Source organism: Ictalurus punctatus, chromosome 15 (assembly GCF_001660625.3).
Source record: "Ictalurus punctatus breed USDA103 chromosome 15, Coco_2.0, whole genome shotgun sequence".
NCBI classification, from domain to species: Eukaryota; Metazoa; Chordata; class Actinopteri; order Siluriformes; family Ictaluridae; genus Ictalurus; species Ictalurus punctatus.
The window spans coordinates 15,049,199-15,072,100 of record NC_030430.2 but is presented as its reverse complement, the minus strand read 5'-3'; the positions used below and the strand labels follow the sequence as shown (position 1 = coordinate 15,072,100).

Genomic DNA, 22,902 nt, shown 5'->3' with positions numbered 1-22,902 from the left:
ATAGGAATACTCCACCCGTCTTAATTTGATTTGTGTTTACATCGAGTATGACTTTAGTCAGATTAAGGTCATCAGAAATTGCTGTTTATATGGTAGTTTCTTAATCTGAGTATTGTCTTAATCGGGTTAATATCGGATTATTGTTGTCCATGTAAACGTACTGACTGTCTCACAGGTTCTTCCAAACATGTACAAGTACAATCAAAGTATCTGAGTTTTTAATAATTATGCACCAAAAAAAAATTTATGCACATATCTGTGTTAACATGCGTTTTTGTGTTGACTCAGGTAATCAGCCTTCGCCGCTGGCCTCAGTAGAGAGTTATAATCACGTGAAGAGGAAGTGGGAGGCTGTGGTTCCGATGCCAACCCCACGCTGCTCCTGCACCCCTCTACAGACCACGAACATGCTATTCCTAATCGGAGGTGTATCACAGGGTCCCAGCAATGCTGTGGAGGCCCTCTGTCTGCAAGAAAGTGTCTGACACACCAACTTGTTCTCTTGCACCTATGAAGGACCTGTGCTGGACTCTGCAGGAATAACAGACATGCAGATGAAAATGCAGAGTCCTGCTCCTCCTGAGTCCTCCTCCCATGCACAGCTGACAGTTCAGTGGAGACAATCTACAGGAGTCTGGACAGCAGCATGAATCTCTGGATGGACTAAAGTCTTTGAAGTCTAAGACAAGCAAGCAAAAAAAAAATCTTTATGTACACACAGAACTACACAGACAGAGGTGCAGATGCCTTTGAACTGTACAGTGTTATTTGTTCACAATCAAAGCAGGGTACTTTTCTGGCTAAACTCAAAAGGAACTTAGGGCCATATCCACCACGCTGCCGCAGAGTTCACCTGCAGTAGCACGTTTAGCACTTTTTCTATTGCATTAGAGAAAAAGCAGAGACGGAGTGGATCTTTGCAGGAGTGGAGGCGTATGTCTGAGCATTGTTTTTTTGTACCTTCACAGCCATGCATGTGTGAAACTCAGCACTATTATTCTTAGAGCGAGAAGAACATGCCGCTAATGGTTAATAATCAATTCCTGCGTTTAATGGCTGTAATGGAGACAAAGTGAGTCAAGATTAGACAACAATAGTATGTGTTTTCTTGGAAGTGTCAGAGCCCCGCATAATGCATTTAGACCTTTAATATTGCCATTTAGCATATCCGCAATACTCCTTAAACGAGCACTTGTCATGACAGTTGATGGTTTTGGTGAGGGGATTAACATCTTTGAAGCAGTTTTCTAAAAGTGTAGAATTGAGCAGCATGATGCTGGTGTCAACCTTAGTTTTAACAGAACTAAGGTTGTCATGTGGATGCTTAGATCAAAACACAATCCTGTCAGGTAATATACACACATTTACTGCTTGGATATATACACACAAACACATTATTACATATGCTTGGTGTATACTTCATTGGTGCTTCTGTGTATTTCCCCATGGATGTGCAGGTGTATTATGCGTATAGAAGAAGGAGGTGGAAATACTGGTGGCACCACCTAAGAGCCCTAAAATGCCAAGGCTGATTGATTATTGGCTGATGCAAACATTGCATTCAAACATACTATAAAAACCACAGCTGGCAACAGGAATGCACAAGCTTTCTGGCTGTGAATGATAGGAAATATATCCCTATACCAGAAGGTGGCAGTAGTCTGCATTTGTCATTTTAATCAAAGAAAACCTTAAAGTCCCCATGAATTCAAAATTGAAGTTTTGTGCCTTTTAGGTTGAAAATGTTAAGGATATCTATAAGATAGTGTGCTCCAAAACAATGACAAAATCAGCATTTAGAAAATATATGCATTCAGTTTTACAAGTTTACAGTCTCTCTCTCCCACCAGTACGGATCAACAATTTTGATGACATCATTCTGCACTCCAGCTTCTCATCAGATTTTTTTGTCCAATAAATGCCCTCTGGAATCTGAAGTGTCCCACCCCCAACATTATAAAATCCATGGTACTTACTGTCAATTATGGCTTACCCCGGGCTGTGAGGTAAGCTAAACTCTATTGGCTATTTAAAAAGGGGGAGGAGCCACACACTTTAAGTGGAAATTACATCAACACATCGAATAACGCTGCACGTTTCAAGGCACTTCATGGGGACTTTAAGACCACAAAAAAGTGTTCCAAATTGCTTACTACTGCTTTAAATAGTATGTCAAAATAATATCAATGTGCTAGTATCAGTATCCATAGTGGTGTACTATATACTTTGACACACTATTTATTGCAGTATTACGTAGTAGGGGATGTAGCACGCCACTGTGAAACAGCTTCCTTGGAATGTAAACAGTGCTCTGTAAATTTAATTACGAAAGAATAGTTAGCTACAGCTGATGAACAGAAGTTGAGACACTTCATTTATTGTCTTGAAAGGGTCATTTGTTGCTTTGCTTTCAATTCTGTTTCTTAGAATGGACAAGAGGGGCACGGCAAAAACTACAGGGTAGTCAGCCACCAGTGTGATCAACTTGGTGTTTTACAGCCCCGAGGCATTATAATACCCCAGGCTTGTCTCACAGCCCACCCTTAACAGGACGCCTGGTACCTGATAATAAGACACATAAGTATTCACACTGTCATAGTTAGACTTCCTCTAGGGTTTATTGCTGCCTCACAGTCATGTCTGTCTCCAAGGAAAGGTTAACTGTCTCAGAGGAATGCTGTGTGGATGACGAAGACGTTCATTTACCTCCAGCATTCCAGCGACACATGGCCTGCCGGCAAACGTGATGATCAAAGAACCATGCGCATATGGTCCATGCACACATGTACACACCCACTCTTACCAAGCGAGTCTTGTTTGTTTAGATTTACACGTCCCTAATGAGACAACTGTGATAGTCTGCAGGCTGTAGTCTTTTGCAGCATGTCCCTAGTAGAATTTCGATAGCTCATGATGGCACTTTACATTGTGCCTGTGCAGAGATCGCACGGAAACACGTGAGAATGAGTGTACAAGGAAGTACTTCTACTTCTAGAAAAGGACGGCTTATTTTTGTCGTGCTGCTACATCATTGCAAGCTCTACAACACTACAAAGTCAAAGCACGCTTCGAGTGTTGTGCATTGTGTGTGGCTTGAAGGCTTGAATAAGATTCTGACAGAATGTGACAGCCGCTGGGCTCTATATAGGCAGGGGATGTATGAGTGCATTAATTAGATGATGTTGAAAGAGATATACCTCTTTTTTATATATATATTAATGGTGAACCTATCAGTGTAATGTGTTACAGTCCCCTATTCTGCACACGCATATATCTTAGTTACAGCCCAAGTAGGAGCAATATGACTTTTCTTTCTGAGCATCAGGTTTTAGAGAGCCTAGTGGTAGTGATATAAATGAATTACACAAGTTGATTTTACTAGGTAATCTCATTGAGCTTGAATATTTTGGCCCATTGAATTTCTAACAAGGAACACAAGGTGTAAAGCTCACCTTGATCTTGAGTAGCAGTGTTGCTGTGATTTTTGACCATGTTTTCTTTGTCAAACATATTTCCTTGTGGTGAACCAGTGATTTTAAGTCAGATTTCCCAGTACTTTGTGTTTGGTTGGTCTACATGTTTGTTTTGTTCATCTGTGATGTGCTAAGTTGTCATTGTTCACCGTTTTCTGAAGAGTTGTGGTGCTGGTTCTGTCCTTTTCTCTATGATGCTGTGTTTTGACATTTGTATTTGGTGTGTAAATGCAGGTTGTGCTAGCTGATGGGTGCTGATTGTGTCTCACATGACATGCCGGCACCACATTCCAGAGCACAGCTGAGTGTGTATCTCCTATTCAGAAAACCTGCCAAAGAGGACCTCAATCAAAGAACAAAGACAATACCACTATAAAAATTGTTCTAATCTAGAGGATATATAGTGTATAGTGAAAGGGTGTGTAAAATGTGCAGTTACAATCTACCACAATCTAGAGAACAATTTTATATCTTCAGATCTGTGCCTGTGGCAGGCTTTCGCTGTTTACATCAGAAATAATGAAAGCCGGTGGTACACAATAGATTCAGTACGCTTACAGAGGAAGAACCTAAACATTAGTCCTTATTCATCAAAGTTGGGTAACTGATCATAAAACCAGAGTACGCAAATTCTCGTCTGCTCAGAGAATGCATACATTTGAGAGTGACATTTTAACAACCTCAAAAATTTGCAGTTAAATTATTGTCAGAAGCAAGTACAGTATGGTACAGTAGCATAAGTAATAACAGTAAAAAAAATAATAATAATATGCATAATCACAGTTGCAAACATGGGCTTCTTGTTGCAGGAGAACAGTGCATAAAATCATGCAGATACAGGTCAAGAGCTTCAGTTAATGTTCACATCAAACATCAGAATGTGGGGGGAATGTGATTTCGGTGATCACGACAGTGGCATGGTTGTTGGTTGCAAGATGGACTGGTTTGAGTATTTCAGAAATTGCTGATCTCCCGGGATTTACAAGCAGAACAATTCATAGAGTTCACACAGAATGGTGTGGAAAAAAATTAAGTTTTCCAATTGGACCTTGAGGTGGTGATGGGCTACAACAGCAGAAGGCCACATAGGGTTCTACTCCTGTCAGCCAATAAAAGGAAACACAACACCTTGGCAGTTCGTGTGAGCCTGAGCCTGCTGTAGCCTCAGGTTCCTTTTCTTGGCACCAGCAACCCAGTCAAAGTCATTATGCTCATATTTTCCCCCATTATTATGTTTCCACGTGATGCGTTTGACATGTATTTGCATTATTTTATGCATTGTGCTGCTATATTAGCTGATCGGATAATTGCATTAACAAGCAGGGGTACAGGTCTTCCAATTAAAGAGGCCGATGAGTGTATATTATCACACTCTATTTGAGGTTACATAATGTCATATCAAGATTAAAACTTGACAAACATGATTTTATTCAGTTTTGGTAGTTTCAGGGTTTGGTTAATTTCTGTTCATCTATATCCAATTAAACCTTCAAACTTCAGTTTGAAACTCTATTAGAGTTTTAAATGAATAAAAGTTGGTAGGAAAGTTCGAAAATGGTCCAATTTACTACATAATTTTTAAAATGTTAACTTTTTTATTTATTTATTTTTTAACACAAACACACACAAACTTCCATGTCTACACTTATATTAATTTCAATAGAAACAAATATATTGGACCATAATTTATTCTTTAACAGTTGGTTTTTACTTCATTTCAAGTTTTCATTTTGTACACACTTTTTATGCCATTTTGAGGGGACCAGCTTCAAGTAACTCAGCTTAACTCAGCTTCACTGAAAAGTATTTTCTCCTCTCTGTACTTTTCTCAATTCTAGCCAGCTGAATGCTTTCCTTTAATTGGCTCAATATTACAACACAATAAATTAGGCCATTTTACGCAGCTGAGGTTGATTCATCATTTGTGCTCAAATCACCATTTCCTCACCACTGATGTCGTACAACAGTTGTATGAATCAAACTCAGATTTGATTCACTGAATCTCAAACCTCTTTGCAACTTTGATGAATAAGGGCCAATGTGTTTATATTGTTATGCTGCTTTCATTAGCAGGACTGTTAACCCCGCAGGTTAAATCTGCACACTCAATCAACTTCATTGTAACAGACCTATTAATAGCAGAACATTCTTCTCAGAGCTTTTTCTAATACAAATTATGAATATGAATTAGCATTAACAGTATAGGAGCAGGAGCACTAATATTCCTACTCTCTCCAGGATCATATTTCCAACATGCTCATACTCTTCTGACAATCAATCTGAAGCAATTTTAAATGAAACTATCTAAACTGGCATCAATCTTGACTTTTTTAAAGACCATTATGCTTATTCAGCCAGCGGCATTAATTTGTACTTGAGTAGATAGGCATCACTTGTCTATGCTTGGGCAGTTAATGAAGACCACCACTGGGGCTGTGGCACATGTGGCGAGTTTGATTTATGACATGACTAACTTTATGTGGAGAAGCTATAATAGGCTTCGTAATGATGTCAAGAAATTCAGACTCACAAATTTTAAGAGTAGCAAATTCACATTATAGAGAAGTGGCCTAGTGTTAGATAGTCCTCAATCCTTTGTTGTGCATATTATAACATGAGTCCATGGAGATTGATGGTCATTTTCGAATTAAGTTTCTGTCTCAAAGAGGAATCAAGAAAAAAAAAAACTTGAATGTAACAATCACATAAAGCATTGTCCTACTGTATTTAAGTGAACCTATTTCGTCATTAATAACAGACCACCTAAGTAATCCCTCCATTTTCCAGTACATATTGTAAAAGCATATCATACACAAACCTTCACTCAGACTGGCATAGTTGCTGACAGCGCTCTGGGATAACACGGGTTCGTGCAAGTTTGTGCCAGTGGCTCCAGTCCAGTAGTTCAGTGCCTATATATGTGAGATAGTGCCTCTACTATGACTCCTAATAAAATATTTGACCATTGCTGTCCAATACTGTTTTACTGTGTGCCTCTGTTTTGCCTCATTTCTTCCCCCTAATTTCAGCTGAACGTGACAGCAGTCTTGTCGCGTGCCCCGGACCATGAATACGTCTGGCCAGCACGCAAAATGTGACAAATGGATTGTGCTCAAATGTCACAATCATTCATTATAGATGAAGTAGAAGCCACCAGAACATCTTCAAAAGGTTGCCATGAGCTCTTGTAAAAGAGGCGCAAATGATTTGCTGGCCTTGTTGCCTTGCTTGTTATTGCTTCGATTTATGACTTCACATTCAACAGCCTGGCAGTTGAGGCTCATATTATAGGACAGACGATTTGGTTTACTGTGTGTAGAAGTATTTTTATACTGCCAGGTTTTGTTTTTGTTTTTACACCGACCTTTAATCCAGTTTGTTCATTTCATTAAATTCAGTACCGAGTACAGTACAAAGTGTGCTGAAATTGTGTGCTTGTCTGTTAGACTCTTACTTGCTCTGGATCAGGGTCTGACCTTTTAGGAATATTAGCCCTGCCTAGGTAAACTAGACCAGCTATTACATTTTGATCATCCTTTTTGTTTTGTTTTTGTTTTTTTCTCACATCATTAGACAGTTATAAGTTGAACTAATAGGATTTATAGATGGTGTCAATCATGGGGAATAAACTATGGGCTCCTTAACATTCTGTCTTTATTCTGATATTGTGTGTGAGAAAGATAGAGAGAAAATGGTATTTTTGTATCTGCTACCCTGGCAACTAGCCTTGACATTTTGAAAATTTTCATATTCTGAACAGAATATGCTGTCATGGGTTTTGCCTTTACTGATTTCTCATTTATGCCATGTCAGATCTGACTTTATAGTGATGAGTAACAGGGTAGAGAATCGAGGTAAACCTACACATTTAAGCATACCGTATAATGCTACATCGTTCTATTGATGGTTACACATAATGATCACTGACTGGTTTCATAAAATATGTTGTAGGTTACAATTTTCAGTCATCACTTGGATATCTATTCCGTGTCACTTCCATATCAAATTGCATGTGGGTATTACATATTACGTTTAACAGAGATCATCAAGGAGAACACACCAACCCAAACCTAGCAACCAATAACATGCTGTGCCACAATGGATCCTATGAAGTACTGACATCTAGGGCCATTTTCAAATATTGCACCATGGGAAAAAATAATCAAGATATATTTATGCAACAGGACTGATAATAGACATTAAATTTGCTGCAAAATCACAAAACATTATTGAATTCGAAAGCCTATATTTATGTCACTGACCTTGGCTGCAGTTTAACGAATTAAAATTGAGCATTAATTCTCTTCATCAGTGGTATGTTTTTTTTTAATGCAGAGACTAGATTCTTTCTGCTTAACATACCCCTAAAATCACAGGTATTCAAATTCACTTATTAATGCAAATTCATCAGAGCCATTTCAGAAGGGAAATACACTGACTGAGTCTTTATCTATCATGCAAACCTGATTACTCCTCCCTGATGAGGAGGCGGAAATAATTGTTAAAAGTCACTGAATTGCACCACTTTTTATACTTATGTAACACTCCAGAAAAAATTCATTACTTCCAAATAACATTTTCACAATTTCAGCAAGGTGTCATATCACCTGCATATGATACAGCAAAAAGGGTTAGTGAAATTGTTGTCATTTTGTCATATTGCACCCTGCTTCTCTCTCTCATTTCTGCCAGTGTGATGGGTGGTAATCCAATAAGGACCTTCCTTAATGCCTTTGATTGCCTTGACACTTCTAGGGTAAGAGAGCTTATCCTTATGAAATATACAGTCAGCATATTGGAATAGGCCACTGAAGTTCACAGGCCTCAGGGTATTTCGTCATAAATGTTGAACTAGTTACATATGTGTGCTAAGGCATACAAATGAACTGTTCTAAGTTATACTAACAACAATGTAGCTTTTTTTTTTTAAAAATAAACTCCTTCGCATTACTGGACTTAGCTAGCGAAACAAATCATGTCAATCGATATTGAGAATGTCTCTGCATTTCAGAAAGTAAGTTTGAAAACAATGTAGAAAAAAACTGAGACCTTTGTGGACCTAGCTGTTCAAACAGATGTAAATTGAGCTTTTGAATTGTCTGTGGGTCGAATGATTCAAGTCCATAGTTCCATTAGCACTTACTTTTGATAAACTAGACTTATTAAGAACAGAAGGAATTGTATATGGCTATCTTGAATAAATCATCATATTGATCAGGTTTCTGCACTGACCAGTACTCAGATAATGATAAACAAATTTCCGACCATAAGCTGACACTGATATAAAGTTAACATCATTGTTAAGTATGAAATAGTTTATTATGCACATATAGAGTATTGTGTACTCTTCCTAAAATACCCCAGATGTCCTCTGAGAATAGTATGTTCTAAATGATAAACTATAGGAAAGCTTCTCTTGATCTGCCTCTGAACTAATTGAGTGAGGCGTGTTGATATGAATAATCCCTGTTGTCATGTGATCCGAAACAATCCTTGTACTGGATCCCAAAACAGTAGGGTATAAGCACGAGGTCAAAGGAACTCCAACCGCTTTTGTCAATGTTGAGTTGTTTTCAAAATGTGTTTTTAGTTATACATGTGTTTGCTAAGTTACAAGGTATAATCTGCACTGATATTGTATGTGAGGTTTTGATTGAGAAATGTAAGAATGAACATTTTTGGTTCAGAAGCTGAATAGGAGCTTTTCAAACTCATTTGCACGATGGGTCAGCGACTCAGTGACGAGACGGACGATAAGGAAATCGATGTTGCTGAACTGCAGGAGTGGTATAAAAAGTTTGTGGTGGAATGCCCGAGCGGAACCCTTTTCAAGCATGAGTTCAAGAGCTTCTTTGGTGTAACCGACAACCAAGAAGCTGCAGACTACATTGAGAATATGTTCCGTGCTTTCGATAAAAATGGGGTAAGTAATGCAGTCATTTTATTGTATTGATGTTGATTTTCATGGATTTATTGTAACAGTGAGACTAATGATGTCTCCATGTGGCCTTACAAGATTTGACTTTAGTATTATTTTTAAATTGGTTTTCTGTTTTTCATAGGACAACACTATTGATTTTCTGGAATATGTTGCAGCCTTGAACTTGGTATTGCGAGGCAAGCTGGAGCACAAACTGAAATGGACTTTTAAAATGTATGATAAGGATGGGAGTGGTTGCATTGACAAGACAGAGCTAAAGGAGATTGTGGAGGTAATCACCTCCTGCCCCTTGATCATTAGTTATTCAGACAGAGCCAGACATGGCTTTCAACTTCAAAAACCTTTTAAAACGGTTAGATAAACCCAAACGTTAAAGAGCATGATTAATGCAATGACACTGTTACATAAATAGTGTCATTGCACTAATCATGTTCTTTAACATTTCAACTTTAAAAACCTTTATAAAACTGTCAAATAAACCGAAATGTTAAAGAACATGACTAATTCAATGACACTTGTTATGTAACAGATATAATTTTGTTTAAGAGTTAGAGAATGAAAGAAGCTGAAATTCAGTTTGACCTTTGAAAGGCCCATTAACTCTCACTGTGAGGGCACTCAAAGCATGCTACTCACACGTATTCACCTGAAAATGCTAATCAAGAAAACATAACCGATTAGAGTGTCCTCTACTTTAAAAAAATTGACATCAATTTGTAACATGTTTTTATATCTATGAAAAATAAGCTGCTTCACTGATTTTGTAGTCAATCTACCGAATGAAGAAGGCCTGCCATGGAGAGCTGGATGAGGAGTGTAACCTACTTACCCCAGACCAGGTGGTGGACCGAATATTTGAGCTGGTGGACGAGAATGGAGATGGTTAGATCACGTTTTTTTGTTCTTTTTTCTTTTCTGTTGCAATGCATGTCTTTCACTAAGGTGGTGTAGGAAAAGAAAGACTTCACTAAATAAAAGTACAAGAACATAAAAAAAACTTACATTAAAACATTAAATTCACTGTACAGAAAATAGAACACCACCACTATAAAGATAAGCTTGAGGGAGGAGACATTGTCAGACCTTCAACATATGAAACAAATGGACTCCAGACAGTAAAGAAATTGTAAACTGATCCTCGCATTGTCCCTCACATGATCCCAAAGGGATTGGGATCAAATGCTAAATTAGCCAGTTGTGAATATTATTCAAACATGTATACGGTACTCAACATGACTCCAAAGTGAATGGAACAGGGTAGCAGGGGCTTGCTTACATTTGGTGCATGCAGGATCTATGTTTGTAAAGGCATACAGACATATAGTCCTTTCCAAAACTATTGGAACGGCAAGGCCAATTCATTTGTTTTTGCTGTAGACTGAAGACATTTGGATTAGAGATCAAAAGATGAATATGTGAAGAGAGTTTCGAATTTCAGCTTTTATTTCCTGGTATGTATATTTAAATGTGTTAAACAATATAGAACATAACACATTTAGTATCAGACAGCCCAATTTATAGGCGAGCAGAAATATTGGGACATTTGACTGACAGGTGTTTCTTGTTACCCAGGTGTGTCCTGTTAGATTAATTGTTTAAACAGTGAATAGCTCTGAAGATCTAGCCTTCAGTTTTAGCCTTCAGTTTCACCTGTGAGGACTGTATTTGTTGTTAAAAAGGATAAGCCAATATGAAGACCTGAGAGCTGTCTATGGGAGAAAAGCAAGCTGGAGGAAAAGGAAAGCAAGGAAAACAACAGCTGATGACAGAAATTGTGACAGTAATTGTGAGAGCTGCAAAAAATAAACAACCAAAAAACAACAGTCAGTTACATTACCAACAACCTCCACAGGGCAGGGGTGAAGGTATCACAATCCACCATTTGAAGAAGACTTCAAGTGCAGAAATATAGAGTCCAATACCAAAAGATGCAAACTACTCATCAGCAGTAAGAATCAGAAAATCAGACTAGAATTCACAAAGAAGATGAAGATACAGAGATGAGCCACAAAGGTCCTGGAACCAAGATTAACCTCTACCAAAGTGATGGAAATGCCAGAGTGTGGTGAAAGCAAGGCTCTGCTCATGATCCAAAACATTCAAGGTCATCTATGAAACATGGTGGAGGTAGTGTTGTGGCTTGGGCTTGCATGGCTGTTTCTGGAACAGGCTCACTAATCTTTCTTGGTGATGTAAATTATGATGGTAGAGGTTTTAGTTTGGTCAAGGCAATCTCCAGACCTTAACCCAACTGAGTAGCATTTCACCTCCTGAAGAGGAGAAACCCCCTGAAACAAACAATAACTAAAAGAGGCTGTGGAAGCCTGTAAAATCATCACAAAAGTAGAAACCAACAATTTGGTGATGTCAGTGTGTCACAGGCTTGATCAGTTATTTCAAGCAAGGGATATACAACCAAATATTAGGTATTATTTACTTTAATTTACTTTATTATATGTATTATAGGTTCTTATACTTTTCAGTGGTCTGATATAAAAGATTATGTGTTTTATGTTGTTTAACACATCTAGATGTAAATACCAGGAAATAAATGCTGAAATCCTAAATGCTCCTAACCATATTTTGATCTCAAACCCAAATACCTTTGGTGTATTTGGTGTATATAAATGAATTATCCTTGCCATTCCAGTAGTTTCAGCAGGGACTATATGCAGGCAATGAACAACTTTAAAAAATTTGCAAAAGACCATGCCTAATAAAAAAACGATGAAGAATGAATTTTGCTTTACAGTTTGGCACCAAACTTAATTCCAAAATCACTCTCTCAATTTGCCTTTCTTATGGAGAGGGAAACCTGGTCAGTCTGGATAATAGCTGTGGATATATTTCTACAATATAACAAGGTTTAATGGTAAAAACTAAATAACTAATTTTTTAAACAATCCCCATTAATCTTTAGTGTACCCACACTATATATGGAAGGAGTGATGTTGAGCTTGTTCTCTCTTTACATAGGGGAGCTGTCACTGGATGAGTTCATTGATGGCGCACGGCGTGACAAGTGGGTCATGAAGATGCTGCAGATGGATGTGAACCCAGGAGAGTGGATCAATGAGCAGCGGCGGCGGAGCACCAATTTCTAAAGCAGTAAATGCAGAGTCCAAATCCCTCCTGAGCCAAGATTTCACACAGTCTGTTCACGCTTTACGATCTACCACAAACACTATTAGTTTTGTGAATAAAGACTATGCAGCGAGGCAACATTTCCCGAAGCAAAACTCGACCTTTCAAATGGCACAGAGATATACATAAGGGAAATGCCAAATGTTTGGTGGTTGTTGTTTTGTGTTTTTTTGCTCTGCATTTCTGTTCATCTGTAATACTTCAAATGTAACATTATGTATATTACATTTGCATGTATTTTCTGTAAAATTCTACTTGGCTTGGGTTGAGGATGGCAATTAAGGCAACATAAATGAGGCATATTTTAATTTTAAAATAGGTTTCATTTTTAAATAAATTAAGTATACATTATCATTCCATTGTATGTTTTGGACCCCGCCTTGTGCCCAATGTTCCCTGGGATAGGCTCCAAGTTCCCCCGCGACCCTGAAAAGGAGTAAGCGGTTGAAGATGGATGGAAGGATGGATGGATGTTTTGGACCAAATCTTCCAAATGGATATTAAAATGTTTAGCGCTTATAAATAAGGTGTGGACGTACACAAATATGAGGCAATCTTGATGAATGTTACAAAAATAGAAAAGTTGGCCAATTCTTTGCATTATTCATACAATCACAAAATCTTTGCTTTTCACAAGATGGCAGACATGTGAATTGTGTTCACACAAAGAAATTTACTGTTCAAGAAAGATTAAATTGCATTTGTTTTCTTACATGTTTCTTCTTAGCTTCACTAAATGTGGCAAGTGATTTCCCACTGCAATTTAACCATAATACTAGCCAGAGATTAGTTTGAGTTTTGTATAGGGTCCGAATACAAAAGTTGAGACAAGCCCCATGGAATTGAGTATTTATGTACTCACTGAAGATGAACACATTTAATAAAAATTTTACCAGATGTCAGACTCTGAGTGATCATTATGGAACCACTTCCATAAGAAAATCATCCCTGAACAAAACAATGTGGCATGGCACTCAACAGTCTACCTGGGCTAAATACCAGTCCAGCTTGTTTTGTTTTTTATACAGAGTCAGAAAGATATGATATCTGGTAATTGTGCTTGCGTCAACTGAAAAGAAATTCATATCTAATTAAAATCTATTAGGAAAAGGAAAAATGTGTGTGCATTATCCTGAGTAGGCTCAGGATGGATGTAGAAGCTTTAGTTTCACTATATACAAGCTGTTTGATGAAAAGTAGCACTGCTAGCACTTCATTACAGGAAATATAGTTGAAGGAAAACTCTGAATGTTAATTAACATATCAACAATGACATCCGAAATTTATTGCCCTACTACAGCTCTCATCCCACCATTGCACGCTTTTTCTTCATTTACTTCCTGCATTTTTGGAATTGTTTCTTCAGCTGCTTGTATAATGGCTGTAATCACTTTTTTGTTCATTTCTTCCACATCTGTTATATTCTTATTTACTAATTCCACACACTTAACTTCACTCAGCATTTGGAATGTCTGCCAATCGGCTTTATCGAACTTTCCACCTTGGTGTTCTCACTTCGCTATCATAATGTATCTCTACTCCAATCCAGGTTATTATTGGATAGTGATCACTACCTACTGTTGACTGGCCTAAAACCTCCCATGCATTGATATCTGCAATCTCTGTGTTATGTGAACTACTGTATCGTGTGCCCTTCCCATCATTAACGCATACCAAATTTTTCTCACCTATAAATTCCTCTATTACAGATCCTTTTACATCTGTAGTCTTACTCCCCAATAGCATGCTGTGTGCATTAAAATCCACATATCATACTATTTTCCCTTGTATCAACACACATTCTGTGTATCAGTGCTCAGTCTATTACAGGGATTATAAAAATCGACTATCAGTATACTTTCTTTTCTTGTCCATATTTTGACTACAACAGATTATGTCCTTTCCCTTTATTGATTAGATTATATCTTACCCCATTTCTTACCAAAGTTGCCACCCCACCACCTTTTCCTGTTTCCCTATAATTTCTGATTGTAATATATCCATACAATACAAAGTCTAACTGTGGGTTCAACCATGTCTCTTGTACACATATTACATGAGGTTTATCTAATAAATCAGACACAAATTTTTTGAATTCTTGTCCATTAGCTATAAGACTGGCATTCCACTGGAATATAACTAGCATCATGAAGAGCCATCAGCCTATGACTGAGAGTTAGAGATTCCTGCAGTTAACATTTCTTCCACTACTTCCCAGCTAAGTCCTTTAATACCAAGGCATTTTTCCACTGATTTCACTATTATGTTGATCTTTTCAATCTTTCTCTCGGTCTGTGACAAGCAATTTATTACCTCAACCATAAACAACACAAATTCAAATATTTCTTTGCCACAGTCTTTTCACAGCTCCACATAAGGCTGTTGCATTTCTCCCCATTTCTAGTTATTTTAAGGTATTTTACTTTCGGTACTTTTGCCCCTGTAATATTGTCTTTTATTTGTTCCTCTGTAATACTGGTAGGTATTCCTGAAATGACTCCTCAAACCAATTTTCTGTATTCAATCAGCAAACACTGAACTCTCTTACCATCTATTTTATTCAGTTGCATGGCTTTCCCTTGCTGGACTTTATTTCTAACCACAATCAACAGTGATCAATTTCATCTGTGTTGGACGTTTCCTTTTCGTTTTTATTTAAATTTGTTGTTGTTGTTTTCTCGATCGTACTACGTTCGATACACTCCTATCTCTCCCGCCATCATCTTCGCATCCCGACTCGTCGCAGTCCTGATGTTGCTACCGCCCCCTTTCCGACGAAGGGCTTCCTCCAAGACTGGACTTAAGTATCCTGCCTGGCAGGTGCAGCCAATTAATCAGCCTGGAGAATTATGGGTAACTGAGTTCTCCAGCATGGCCTCTCGCTGTGCGTGCCGCTGCTGCCCTCTGCTGGCGGTGTAGCACGGCCTCTTATATTCTGATCGCAAATTAGTATATAAACGCAATATGTACACTGACCATCCACTTGTATTTGTATAGGAACACCTGTACACCTGCATATTCGTGCAGTTACCTCATCAGCAAATCATTAGCAGCAGTGGAATGCAAAAAAAATCATTCACATACAAGTCAAGAGCTTCAGTTAATGTTCACATCAATCATCAGAATGAAGAAAAAGTTTGATTTTTGAGTGTTTCATAAATTTCTAAACTCTTGGGAATTTCACACTAGATTTGGGTAAAATTATCGATTCTCCGATTGTAATTGGTCTTCAATGTAACGAAACGATATCAATCCCCAAATCGATTCTTAATGCTCGTGCTTCACTTGAAAGGATGTGAATATTATCTGTAGTTCGCCTCTCGTCCTGAAGATGTCGCCATCTTTAATGTTTTGAATTTTGAAAACGGTTTTAATTCTTAAACATATTTCAAGTTGTTAATGAATTTCATTGTTGCACATTTACGATGTTTTTATAGATTTTTTTTTTTACACTAATGCAGTTTGTACTTACCTTCTATGCATTGCATGCACATATTTATGATTCCTTGTTACAATGTTTGTTACTCAAAGAAAAAGTAAAAGTAATTAAACATAATTGTGTGGGCCCTATTGTTAATGTAAATGTGCATTTCAGTAATATAGCTAAGTAGGAGGGTTTCAGTTACCAGCATTTATATTAAAACATAGATTCCATGTCTGCAAAACTAACATTTTAAATGAAATATTGATAACAAATCAATATTGAGTTGAATCGAACCCAATATAAATAAGAATCGAATTGAATTGCCAAATTGGTCGCAATACCCAGGTTTATTTCACACACAACATTCTCTAGAGTTTATACAGAATGGTGTGAAAAACAAAAAACATCCGGTGTGTGGAGGGTCTGCAGGCTGCAACACCATGTTTATGAGCGAGATCAGAGGAGCATAACCAGACTAAGCTGAGCTGCCTGAGCTGAATGTGCAGGTGTGCAGGTGCCCCTAATAATGTGGACGGTGAGTATATCATAGGTTGTAGACTTTATTTTTGTTGTTTGTTATGTGTGATGAAAAAAAACTTTGTGACGTGCTGGTATTGGAAAATAATCAACGGGGCACCACCCCCTCGCTGATTATTTTCCTATAACAGCACACCACATTGTGTTTGATTCCTGTTCTGAAAATATGCGAAATTTCAAATATATATTAAATATATTCTATTCTAGACATACACAAACACATACACTGGTATGATCAGACTGCACATTTGGGCAAACCAACTAGTGAACGAATCTGAATCATTTATCTAGCGGTCTCAAAAGACTCAAGTCACTGAAAAGACTCAAAATCTTCGTCTCTATTGCAGTAAAACAGCCCTACAAAACGCGGTCAATAGTTTTGCTTGACCCACCCCGGCTCGCCAGGTGCACGCTGATTGGCTATCCGCACTTCCGCGTCCACGCACTTCCGGGTTTGATTTTCCATTGCGCTGAGCAGGAACAAAACTAAATGCTAGCGAGTCACTTAGTTGTAAGCAGTTAGCATTTGGGAATGTGAGTGAAGTGGAAATGATAGAGTAGTTTTCTTTAACCCAGCATTCGTTGCATTTAATATTTATTGATTAAATTTGTTGCTAGACTGTTATATCTATCTATAAGAACATATCTATCATATAGTTTAGTCGAACTTAAACAATCTTATATGCACAGTTTAAAGCAAAATGACGCTTGTGTGTTAAAGGATTGTCAGACCTTGCCTGAAAGAGCTGCGTTTGATGAACTAGGATGGGAAGTAAACTGCAGTATGTGAGCGGAAATCTGTTTTCCTGCCCCAGGACAGACTCTCTGGCTCACTGCATCAGCATGGACTGCAAGATGGGCGCAGGCATTGCTGCAACCTTTAAAAGGAGGTTTGGAGGAGTTAATGAACTCTTGGCACAACGTGAGTGTCGAAGCAAGAGCATTTGCCTGAGTCAGTATTTACACTGATTGGTTATGTTGATTGGTTATGTTCCCTGTCTTTTCATAGAGAAGCAACCAGGAGAGTGTGCAGTGCTTAAGAGAGGTGACCGGTTTGTGTACTACCTGGTGAGATCATGGCTGAGTCATCATTGCTTGATGTTCAGTATACCACATTGCAGTTAAATGCTTAATTCTGCCTCAGAAGGCATTGATTAAGTGAGCTCTTACTGTAATACCAGTATGGTGGTGTTTCTACAGCTTACACAGGGAACTGTATGGCAGATGCTCTACATAAACTTGTTAGAAACACACCGATCAGCCATAACATTAAAACCACTGGCATTTGACATGAATAACATTGAACTCGTTACAGTGAAACCCGTTAAGGGGCGGGATATATTAACGTGCACCTATTATGATTTTGAAACATGCCTAATTTTGTTTTAAAGGTCTCTCATAATAGATTTACACACACCCAAGGTCAAAAAACAGTTTAATGTGCTCATAATTTAAACCGCACCATTACTGTTTTTTGTTTGCCACGCAAACAGTAGTGCGCACATACTCTTATAATTACAGCAATTGTGATTACACACTAGATATATAAAACAGCACACTGCAATTTTAATTCCATCCAAATCTGCCAACTCTGTGTTTTTCTCACACAACCTCTGTAAAAAAAAAATTCCAGAGCAAATTACCTACTGTTTTTCGGCTAACTCGGTGATCCTCTGAGAAATCTAATCCTGTCCGAATGCAAATGTCTGTGATTGCCGAGAATATTTTTTCAATTCAGTTTAATTCAATTTTATTTGTATAGTGTGTTCTACAATGGTCATTGTCTCAAAACAGCTTTACAGAAACAAAAAAAATATTTTTCACAACGCTTTTCCTTGTGTGTTTTGGCCAACGTGAACTACTGTAGAGAGCTCAACGCTCTCCTGGGGAAGAGAGGGCACCAGGATGTACTATGGGCAGAAGGCAAGCTGATGTAGGACGTGTGATGCTCTGGGCAATGTTCTTCTGGGAAACCTTGGGTTTTGGCATTCATGTGGATATTACTTTGACACGTACCACCTACTTAAACATTGTTGCAGACCAAGTACATCCCTTCATGGCGACAGTATTCCCTAATGGCAGTGGCCCCTTTCAGGATAATACACCCTGCCAGTAAATTGTTCAGGAATGGTTTGCGGAATATGACAAAGAGTTCAAGGTGTTGATTTGGCCTCTAAATTCCCCAGATATCAATCCGATTGAGCATTTGTGGGATGTGCTGGACAAACAAGTCCGACCCATGGAGGCCCCTTCAGAGGCCTTGTGGATTATGTGCCTCAATGGGGACCTACACAATATTTGACAGGTGGGTTTAATGTTATGGCTGATCGGTGTACGTGTTTATTGTCTGTGAGGAGATGGTTATTTAGCATGGAAGGACGTGCCAGAGTCAACGCTTTGTAACAGTAAGAGGTAGAGCTGTAACTTTGTTTTCTTCAGGTAACATGACAAGAAAAAGAGTCTTATAAGGGAACTACTATTTATACTGTAGTTGTTATAACAAGTGAACTTCTTTTGCAGACATTCCATTAACTATAAATGAATTTTTAAAAAATGTCATTCTGTAATGAACAGATAAATGTTAGTGGCAAATTGATCTGGTATAAGAGGAATAAAACACTTTAGGATGTTATTGGAATATAATCAACTTTGTGTTGGTAACCACCCTGTCATTGATTATTTTCCTATGACAGCAGACCTGGTCATTGATTGTTTTCACAAAACAGCACACCCTGTTGTTGATCATATCCTATAACAGCATACCTCACTGTGTTTTATTCCTCATGTAAAGAGGTTAATCAGTTTGTTTGTACTGTTTGAATGTTCTAAATCATCTTTATCATTTACCCCCAAACCAAAACAGATTACAAAGAATAAGTACAACCAGAAACCTACCTATGAAACACTCAGACGAAGTTTGGAAGCAATGAAAGCGCACTGCTTAGAAAATGGAGTCACCAGGCTATCAATACCACGGTATGGAGTATTTTTTGCATTTCACTGACTCACATTAAACCTACTTAACACTGAATATCCACTGGAAATTCCTCTTTACAAGGAATCAGAACAGATAACTTTTTCAATATATTATACTTTTGAATATATATTTGGGGCTTTAGGATTGGCTGTGGTTTGGACCGACTGATTTGGACGAATGTGTCTGTGATCATTGAAGAAGTCTTCCAGCACACAGATGTAGCCATAACTGTATATTCACTAAAGGCTGCAACAGACCAGGAAGAAGACGGACACTTGTAGTGTCTGGATCATCATTGAATTATAGCACCTATATTTCTGTTCTTGGCTAAGGGACAACGTAGCACTGCTAGCTTGTAAATAATTTTCACGTCTAATGAATAATTTACACATCTAATCAGCTTTCACATTCTATTCTCTGAGCCCTTGGAGTTTACAGAAGATTAAGCATGTTCACCACTAGATGGTGTTATTTGGAGTAGGTCAAGGTGTTTCTAAAGCTGATATTACTCTGGTTGTTCACTTTCTTCTAGTGCCAGATTAATTAAACCTGTGATTGAAAAAAAAAAACCATGTTGCATTATTTGTTACTTATTTCTCCATTCCTTCATCCTTTTCAAATTGTTTATTCAACTTTTCCTCTGAAAATAATAAATTTTTGTATCTCTGATATTAATTATTAAATAGTCATTAATAAATGAAACAAATTTAAATATTAGGTTTTAGTATTCCTGACTTTTTTCCTCTTTGGCACCATTATTTTGCCGGAATTTTGTTAGAAAATAAAATCTAAATATAAAGATACATGTTGAGAGTGATGTTTTTGACATAGAGGTGTGCGTCTCAAAAAATTTGAATATCGTGGGAGTTGTTTTTTTCCCCCAGTAATTTAAATAAAAAAGTGGAACTGTCATATATTCTAGATTCATTGCACATAAAGTGAAATATTTCAAGCCTTTTTTTATGTTGATTATGACTCACAGCTCATGGAAATCAAAAATCCGGTATCTCTAAATATTAGAATAAAGAATATATAATTCAGGATATTTCAGCAGGATAATGCACCCTACCACACTGCAGAAATTGTTCAGGAATGGTTTGAGGAACGTGATACAGATTTCAAGGTGTTGACTTGGCCTCCAAATTCCCCAGATCTCAATCCGATTGAGCATCTGTGGGATGTGCTGGACAAACTTGTCTGACCCATGGAGGCCCCACCTCACAACTTACAGGATCTGCTGCTAACGTCTTGGTGCCAGATAACACATCACACCTTCAGAGGTCTTGTGGAGTCCATGCCTCAAAGGGTCAGAGATGTTTTGGCAGAACGAGGGGGACCTACATGATATTAGGCAGGTGGTTTTAATGTTATGACTGATCGGTGTAAGATGTCTTTAACTTCTAAAATAGAAAGTACATAGTTATCTGTTTACCAGTTTATGGCCTACTGAAAATTGAAAATAAATATTAAACAACGGTGTGTGATATGTAAAGGCAGACAGAAGGATGCCAACAATATAAAAACTTGCTTAAAAGTGCTAAAGGAGTATAGTGAAAATTTTCCCCATTTGTGTCGCACTTCCTGGACGTGTTGCCACCTGTCATTTGACAACGTGGATGTATCGAACTTTCTTTGTAAGATAGAGCGTCTGCACAGTGAGATGAGTGCAGTAATGCATGCAGTGAAATTACAGTGGGATATAGGGGAAGATCTACATGTTGCTACTGCAACCATTGATAGCAAAGTTTCCAATGTGGAGAGGTGGCTGGAGAGTCACAGAGAAGGCCATGGTTTGGATTCTTTGATTAAAAAATACCTGCGTTGGAGAAATGGCAAGTGCCCCCACAGTGGAAAGTGCTATGGGGCTGAGTCGACTATGGGTGGCACGGGGTCATCGACGATTGATGAACCCGTTGGTGTTACCTGAATGGCAACGGAGGCACTACAAAATCATCAGAATGGAGCCTTGTGGTGAAACATGGCAGACGCATGTGGATGGCCAAACTCCTCTGATCAATCAGCAAGGTGATAAAGCTAAACATAAGAAGTCTAAGCCTGTTATTGGTACCGGGGCACGAGGGAATGTAAGTGTGGTGTGAACGAAGCTGTTAAGTGTGTTTGCTACCAAATTCTCCAGACCTTGATGCTGCAACATTGTCCAACCATCTTAAAGAAAAGGTTGGGTGTGATGTGAATTGCCAACACATTGTCATTGTGAACAATAGGTACATTTCATTTAAAGGGACTGCTCTGTGCAAAAATGTGCCTGGAGCTTAGGCCTGAAGCCTCTATCGTCGATATTATTAGCAATGCAAAATGAGAGTGTTGGGGGTTAATACACCCTCCTACACTTCTGGTGCACTTATGACAGAGGGGGCGACGGCCACTAAGGGCATTTGAACTATCTATGCATGTTATATACTATAACTGACAGGGCCTGCAAGTTGGCAACAGTGCAGGGGATGATCTATTACAAAACTGTGACATCTTGTGCTTGCAAGAGCCTTTTTTAACTAAACAGGACTTGGATAAATTGAACTCTTTTAATGACAACTTTCACAGGGCTGGCACATCCACAGCCGTTCTTACTATGGTTGTAGTGAGAGGTTGGATAGCAGGAGGAGTGGCGACTCTGTGGCATAAAAGGCTGGACTGAAGTTGAATCCTTTGAAGTTGATTGGTGTTTTGCTGTATGGATAAAATGTAACAACAAAGAGTTAATTATTCTTAATGTATATATCCTTATGAATGTCAACAAAATGAGGATGAATATTTAAAGAGACTTGCTTTCATTAGCTCCTTTAGTAATGATAATCAATTTGCAAGTGTATTTGTGGTTAGGGATATGAATGCAGATCTTACATATAGATCTTCGATGTTTGCTAAGCATATGCTGCATTTTAGATTATCCAGTCAATTGCTTTTATTTATGGATAGTTCTACTTATATAAGTGAAGCCTGGCATACGACCTTGTGGCTTGACCACTGTATTAGTATTGCTGATGCTCATTCCACTCTACAATCAATGGAAACTCTTTATGAGGCATCTACCTCTGATCATGTACCATTTGTAATGACTGTTGATATGGAAAGTCTGCCTGAGATGAATTCTGAGTTAAAGAGGGCTGGTTCAGTAAAATTAGACTGAAGCAAACTTATGAAAGATGATGTTCTAATATATCAGGGGAAAACTGATTCTCTTTTGAATGAGGTGGTATTACCCAGAGATGCAGTTATGTGTACAGATGTGAATTGTAATGAACGTTCTCATGGTTCAGCCTTGCGTGATATGTACGATGATATTGTGGGAGCTGGATATGAGGCTAGTAGACCATATTCTATGCGCATTGATAAGAAATATAATAGTAAGCCAGGGTGGGAAAAGTATGCGTCTGGATGCCATAGC

General features: G+C 38.1%; 3 protein-coding genes across 4 annotated transcripts in view; all 3 read left to right on the top strand.

Annotated features, from left to right (window-relative positions):
* Positions 1-7,747, top strand: part of LOC108276312 (kelch domain-containing protein 8B) — a 128,553-nt gene extending 120,806 nt beyond the window's left edge. The window contains exon 7 of the mRNA XM_017487890.3: positions 289-7,747. Coding sequence (XP_017343379.1) covers positions 289-485 — 197 coding nt within the window. The 3' untranslated portion in view covers positions 486-7,747. The remainder of the gene's footprint in view (positions 1-288) is intronic.
* Positions 7,748-8,889: 1,142 nt separating this feature from the next.
* guca1b (guanylate cyclase activator 1B) lies at positions 8,890-13,270 on the top strand. The gene is made up of 4 exons (XM_017487889.3): positions 8,890-9,396; positions 9,536-9,685; positions 10,182-10,296; positions 12,391-13,270. Exons 1-4 carry the CDS (start codon positions 9,196-9,198, stop codon positions 12,516-12,518), a joined length of 594 nt encoding a protein of 197 aa, XP_017343378.1. The 5' UTR covers positions 8,890-9,195; the 3' UTR covers positions 12,519-13,270.
* A 3,672-nt stretch (positions 13,271-16,942) lies between these two features.
* Positions 16,943-20,213, top strand: oard1 (O-acyl-ADP-ribose deacylase 1). 2 transcript variants are annotated; one of them, XM_017487888.3, is made up of 5 exons: positions 16,943-17,053; positions 17,241-17,441; positions 17,529-17,587; positions 19,383-19,495; positions 19,639-20,213. In XM_017487888.3, exons 2-5 carry the CDS (start codon positions 17,285-17,287, stop codon positions 19,775-19,777), a joined length of 468 nt encoding a protein of 155 aa, XP_017343377.1. In that variant the 5' UTR covers positions 16,943-17,053; positions 17,241-17,284; the 3' UTR covers positions 19,778-20,213. The 2 variants fall into 2 exon arrangements, with proteins under 2 accessions (XP_017343377.1, XP_053542298.1); XM_053686323.1 differs by adding an exon at positions 18,706-18,824 and having other exon boundaries at positions 16,954-17,441; positions 19,639-19,778.
* Positions 20,214-22,902: the final 2,689 nt, after the last annotated feature.

Excerpts from the sequence above, each read along its gene's own strand:
- guca1b (XM_017487889.3), top strand. The coding sequence starts at position 9,196 with ATGGGTCAGCGACTCAGTGACGAGACGGACGATAAGGAAATCGATGTT. Across the intron at positions 9,397-9,535 it reads GTGCTTTCGATAAAAATGGG|GACAACACTATTGATTTTCT; the intron begins GTAAGTAATGCA and ends TGTTTTTCATAG. Across the intron at positions 9,686-10,181 it reads AGCTAAAGGAGATTGTGGAG|TCAATCTACCGAATGAAGAA; the intron begins GTAATCACCTCC and ends CTGATTTTGTAG.
- oard1 (XM_017487888.3), top strand. The coding sequence starts at position 17,285 with ATGGGAAGTAAACTGCAGTATGTGAGCGGAAATCTGTTTTCCTGCCCC. Across the intron at positions 17,442-17,528 it reads TAATGAACTCTTGGCACAAC|AGAAGCAACCAGGAGAGTGT; the intron begins GTGAGTGTCGAA and ends GTCTTTTCATAG. Across the intron at positions 19,496-19,638 it reads ACCAGGCTATCAATACCACG|GATTGGCTGTGGTTTGGACC; the intron begins GTATGGAGTATT and ends TTGGGGCTTTAG.